General features: G+C 33.2%; 1 protein-coding gene across 1 annotated transcript; it reads right to left on the reverse strand.

The window, feature by feature from the left end:
• Positions 1 to 1125: 1125 nt before the first annotated feature.
• On the reverse strand, positions 1126 to 3601 carry LOC124942636 (60S ribosomal protein L5-2-like). The gene is made up of 9 exons (XM_047483176.1): positions 3519 to 3601; positions 3162 to 3231; positions 2986 to 3077; positions 2704 to 2830; positions 2540 to 2619; positions 2334 to 2450; positions 1788 to 1922; positions 1517 to 1686; positions 1126 to 1417 (listed from the first exon to the last, which is right to left on the reverse strand). The coding sequence occupies exons 1-9, from the start codon at positions 3519 to 3521 to the stop codon at positions 1318 to 1320; spliced, it is 894 nt and encodes a 297-aa protein (XP_047339132.1). The 5' UTR covers positions 3522 to 3601; the 3' UTR covers positions 1126 to 1317.
• Between the last annotated feature and the right edge of the window lie 3071 nt (positions 3602 to 6672).

Below are 6672 nucleotides of genomic sequence, written 5' to 3' on the forward strand. Positions count from 1 at the left end.
TTGATTCATCTCGAGTTTAGACTCTAACTCTGACTCAATCTTTCATCCTAACGATTACATTCTGATCACGTGTACGCTCCACTGCCTCGTGACGAAGAACGAAGTTGAGTGTGAGACGAGTATCGTAGTCTCATAGGCCTCATGAGTCATGGCTACCCTTACAAGGAGTACCACATATTGAAGAAATTGGTGACTCTAATATAGTTGTATCCCATGTAACTTTAAGATTTGGGAATGCTTCTAGCATGTGACTTTTCATCCCAGTCCCTGCTCCCAAAATGGATTTTCAGACGTTTTGACTACTCTCGCAGCACTTGTGCGAATCTCATTGGACTTTCAACCTGCAACTCTTTAAAATTGATAAGAGAAATGTGCCCATTTTGAAAGACACTTAAATTGAGGTACACGAGATTGAAACCGTGCCTTGGTTCAACGCCATCAAAAGGTACATCTAAATAGGGGAATACTAAGATCGCCTAAGCAAGCAAGAAAATGAGAACAACGTAAAGACCATCATGAAAGAGATATATGCATGAACCATGAAGGCACATATGGAATTTTAATCATCTTTTACATGAATTTTGTATATTGGAAAATGGAATGATTTTGTTGTTGCCACTAAGATCATGAAACCCAGCTTCATGGTGGAAGGAGCATCGGATCAAAAGCAATTGTTTACATACTTTTGAAAGAAGGTCAAATATTATGATGTCAACATCTAAATATGCCTTGAAGGGTGTAACTAATAATGTTTCTATAACCAATTGTAAAAATGTACAATGTGAATGGTTTCTTAAGTCATCTGGTAAATTGTTAAAGGAATATCTATGTTTCTCAATTTTAAATTTTAAGTGGAACAATATCATATCTTAAAAGTAAATAAGATTTTCATACTTTAGGGATTTAAGGGTAAGGGCATGCAAGAGTTTCATACTTTAGGGATGATTTCATAATCCAATGTTTGTATTTGCCCTTTATTTCTTGCAAAAGTAATGTGTCATCCTCATAACATTATGAGGCATTTACACATTAGTGTTCTCTTAAGAGATACATTAAACATGTTACTAACAATACTAAACATGTCACTAATAACATTGGAAATGAAAATTTTAAGAGCAAAATGGCAAACCTAAAAGACTTTTTAACCAGAAAAAAACATTTAACTTAGAAACACAAATAAACTGTTGTTTCAGTACTTGAAAGACACTAAATAACCAAACCATCAAAATCTCAGTACTTAACAATTCAAAAAACAAAAACAGTTCCAAGTAAAACGCTTCACAAAGAAACATTAAACCAACAAACAAACAATCAAATCTACTCATCATCATCGGAATCAACAGCATTGTTGAGTGCATTCAAACGCTCAATCAACTTAGCCTTCCTCTCCTCATAGGTTAGCTTCTTCAAGTTGAACCTGTAATGATAATAACATTCACAAATTAACAATAGAGTTTACAACAAACAAATCCACCACATAATAAAAACAATGCATAAAAATCATTCCGTGTTTTACCTCTTGCGTTCCTTAGGAGGCTGTTTCTCAGACTTCTTCTGTATCGGTTCAGCGCGAATGGCAGCATGAACTTTCTTGTACAGCTCTTCAATTCCATCAGCTTCAATCCCATTCTTGATGTACTCGCTGAAATGAGTCTGGTACTTTTCAGGTTCATCTTCATTCAAAGTCTGTAATGTATATAAATGAATCAAACTAGTTAATAAAGAAATTTAAGAGAATGACATAACTGTAAAATTAAGATTGATACTGGAATATGAAACAAACATACATTCATGTATGCTGAAACATGGCCACCATAAATGTACTTGCGGTGAACATCAGCATCAAGATTTTTTGATTCCTTTGAGAAACCAGCAAACCTCTTGTCACTGTGGGGAATATCGAGACCACCGTCAAGAGCACCCTGAAATGGGTTTTAAACAATAAATTACTTTAGGTTTATTTGAAATTAACCATTCAAATTATAATATATTTAAAAGGAATAATCTTGTATATAAATATACATCTTAAAGTATTTGACTCAACCTGATTTAAAAAAACATGGTTATTCAAATAAACATAGATCAAACAAGGCCTGGAGCATTATTTGATTTGGGTTATTTGAGATAAGCAATCAAAATAAACTTATTAATCACATCAATCAAAATAAACCCTATTGTCAACTTCTAGATCTAATGTTTTTGTCCCAAAAGCCTAATTTTCAAAAACTACATGAAAAAAATGATATTTTCAAAATAACCACTTAGTTCTACAAATAACTCTAGATCAAACACTTCATTGATTAATCTCAACATTACTAAGAGCCTTGTTATACCTTGAGAGCACCAAAGACTCTGTTTCCTGTTGTGGTCCTGATCAAACCAACATCAAGTAGAGCCCGGAAGGGTCTCCTGCTATCAGCTGGCTCAACAGAGAAATCTTCACCACTAGCCTGAAATAATAAAGAACAAAAAATGTTTAAAATGAAAATACACAAAAATAAAAAAACATCATGAAGAAACATAAAATAAATAGGCTTACCTCAACATTTCCTTGATACTCATCATCCATCTCAAGCTTCTTCAAAACCCGACGAGCCAAGAGAAGACCAGTACAGTAAGCTAAAGGATTTGAAGACACAGTTCAGATTTAGATACACATTAGGAATGGAAAACAGGTCATATAACAAGGCAAGAGATCATTACCAGCAGCATAATTGGTGAGACCTACAGGAAGACCATACTTAGGCAACTCATGGGAATAAGCAGCAGCAAGAACATGATCACCAACAATGCTGGATGATGTTATTTGTGCAACAATATCCTTGTTTGTCTAGGAACAGGTTAAGGGTAACACAGACAGTACTTTAAAAGAATAAAGAAAAGATAAATGCAGCAAGTCTCATAAAAAGGTATAAATTTGATGCAATAAACTTGAATAATCAACAGATCTGAAAAGTTGAAACATTAAAACGCAGAAAAGGATACAAATCGCACAACAAAACGGTATTTTGGTGTGTTGTATTTGTTCTTGTCCTGATTAATAAGGCGCACTCTGGCCCTGTAATCAGTCTTTCCCTCTACAATCAAAGCAAAATAGTCTCAACTTCTATTAAATTTGGAATCAATTAGTAAACATCTAAAGGGAGGATTTTAGGGCTTACGTCTCCTTCTCTTGAATTTGACCTGAAACCTCTTAAAGTATGCCCTAGACTTCTGCGATTTGACAAATACCTGAAACGAATAACAAATTCACAATCATTCCACTAACAGATATGAGACATCAATTATTCCAATGAATATCAAAGAAGAAGAAATCTCAAAGTGTGATCTATCAACTGCATTTTCACGAAAACCAAAAAGTAAAAACTACATCACAGCCTATATTGTGCTCCATTCCGTCAAAAATAAGATTGAAACATACGCATAGTTACAACCTTGACTGATCTTCAGATCAACTAGTTCATGAACAATAGTATAAAAAAGAGAGAGAAGAGAGAGAGGATAGGGCATCTTCTCACCATTGTGCCGCCGGCAGAAGAGAAATTCACGACTGCAGAATGAGTAAGGAGAAATAATCAGTATATATAGGTTGTTTTTCACAATTGATATTAGGGCTTCAGCTGGACTTGGGTTATGTCAGATGTGGGCTTACAACGAACTACTAAAAACTTTGGGCCTTCTATTATTAACCTGGCCTATTTTTGTTGAACGGCTTTCATGGGCCTTCCTGAACTGGACACTTTCCCTGTAATAAAAAATAGGATTCTATTCCATTTATATTATTTACTATGTTTTATTCCAAAAGAAATATAAAAATGTCTTGAATTTTGAATACATCCATAGTATATATTTATTTTGCTTCATAATAATAATAAAATATAAAATATAAAATATAAAATAAATATAAAAAATGTCTTAAATTTTGAATAATAATAATAATAACAAAACTTACCTATGAGATAAAGATAGGCCTCTCACTTTCTATGTCGATTTTAGCGGGCTGTGCTACTTATGTGGTTTTAACGTGCCTAGAGGCCAATCCAATAATAATAATATTATTTATAATAATAATAATAATATTAATATCAAGGTTCTGAAAACTGTTCCGGTCATCAACTCGGTTTTTTGGGACGAACTTTGGTTCGACCGGTCTAACCGGTTAAACCACTTGTTGAACCAGAATTTTTTTTAAAATAAATTTAAATTTATTGGTGCATAAATTGTATATATAATCACCTAAACATATAAGAAAACAATCAAATACATACTATTATTTGTCAATTAAATTAATATCACACCAAATATTCATAATTTGATACAATCAAAACAACAATCTCACCATATATATACTTATAATAATGTAAATATCAAATTTGCAGTATTATTTACATCTGCTTCAATTCATATTCAACAAAGTTAGTTTAGCTATTGAGATATTATGATAGTAGTTTTTCCTACATCAAGAGGCCCTATAAGCAACAAAGAACCTCCATCTTTGATCAAATTTTGCAGTAAGTTGGCACTTCCAGATATTGCTCTTCCAACACGACAAGTTATGCCAATAATGACAACCTTACGGTTTCTAATGACACTAATGCGGTGTAAGGTTATGCTAATCCCTACTCGATTATCGACCGTGAATTCACCGACCTGCACCACAAAATAATCTGCCACAACACTAGGCATAACATTCTGTCGAACAGGTAGTGGACAAGAATTTCTAAATCAGAAAATATGTATGAATGAGTGAGTATATTTAAATACTAAACTTACTCAAACACAAAATCAAAGATTTATTGATTAGAAAATACACTTGTGAATGAGTTTATGTATGTATGAATGAGTGAGTATATTTAAATACTAATCTTAATAAACATCTTAATTTCAGTAACAATTTACCAAGTATAGTCTCATCCGCCCTTTCACTTTTCTCTCAACCATCTTTCCATTAAAAAAAGGATGACCTAAATGATTAGAAAGATCATATTCATGTTAATCCAAGACAAACATTTATTTAATTTAAATACACTTGTGAATTGTGACAATAAATTACTCACCTATAAATGATGATATATGGGGTTCTTTATGCTATGACTGATTACAATTATACCAAAAACAATTAAAAAAAAAATCTATAGTTGGCTTAAAGTCTCACACTTATTATACAAAAACTTTGTTAATCAAAGTCTATATATTTGGCTCAATATAGTTTTCTAGGTCAATATCCTAATTGATCCTTCATTCCAAATAGGTTATTGATTAATTATGTCAATCAACTTTGGTGTCAAATATATCTGACTTTATCTCAAATTAATACTTTTTTGGTCGTTAAATTCAAAATATCTTAATTTAAAATAAATAAAAAGACAAAATATGATAAAATTCTAAGTGGTTAAAATTTTAATTATACTTTTATATAAAAAATAATTAACAATTTGTTTTTATAATTTTTTATGTAAATCATATATAAATATAATTTAAATAAGATATAATCTTAAAATCAAAATAATAAATATATATATTTTTTTTATGTAAATCATATTTTTTTTTATGTAAATAATATATTGTTAGGATCTAGGTCGCGGCTGGAGGACCGGGGTTGGGCCGGTTAGCTCGTCTCACTCAAAGGGTGGTGATTAATCCGGTTAGAGATTAACACCGGGGTTTCAATACTACACAAACTGTCACAAACCCTTGAACCAGGTTCAAGCGCGGAAGAGGTTTGTTTCAGGTTGAAACAACACACTCACGAGATAGGCAGAACCGGTTTTGGATAAGACAAGTTTGGAAATTGATGGGTCGGTTTTTGGGATTCAGAGATTCGGTTTAGGTAGAGTTGAATATGTTATAGCGGTGTAAATGGGTTAGTACAGATCGGTTAGAATCTAGAACCGACAGAAAGTAAATAACAAGACAGATTTTTATGGATGTTCGGAGTTAAAACTCATACGTCACCCCTTCCTCTCGAAATCGCGAGAAGGATATTTACTAAGTAATACAAATACAATCCGATCGAGACTTATTTCCTGCTCGATAACACCCGTACAATTTACACCGAAATTATAAATACACACTTCAACTTTAGTACTTAGGCCTTTTCTAGAGAGAGAACACAATCTTGTCACTTGTAAATTAATTGTTCACTGTGTCCCGCTTAGAATCTCTTGTGTCTCTCATTTACTCTTCTTCAGCTGCTCCTTTTATAGGTGAAATATGTCAACGGTCATATTTCACTTCCTTGAGTTTGATTGGCTGAGCAGAGGTTCAGTGTTTCAGACCTGACGGTCAACTTTTCAGACCTGGCGGTCTGTTCTTCTAGTGTGTAAGACAAACCTGCTAGGTTTGTCTTTTACTCAATATGGTGACTGTTGGTTAGACAGTTGTCTGTACTTGGAAGATTGCCTTTCTGATTTATCCTGAAGTGGAAAGATCTTGTAGGACGATCTTCTGCAGCCTGCAAACTGTCCTCAGACTTGTATGAATATGGCAATGTTCAGTCTGTTCCTTTGGTATCATTCTCAACAGATACCCGAAGTATCTTCTTATTCTGGTCGGTTATTTGTCTTAACCGGATGGCTTCCGGTTATTACTTTGGCTTCTGGTTGGTTAATGACCGACTATCTGGTGTTTCCAACCTTCGGTTTTGACCGATCTTGCCTTCTTTGTGCGGTC

Source organism: Impatiens glandulifera, chromosome 6 (assembly GCF_907164915.1).
Source record: "Impatiens glandulifera chromosome 6, dImpGla2.1, whole genome shotgun sequence".
In the NCBI taxonomy this organism is placed as follows: Eukaryota; Viridiplantae; Streptophyta; class Magnoliopsida; order Ericales; family Balsaminaceae; genus Impatiens; species Impatiens glandulifera.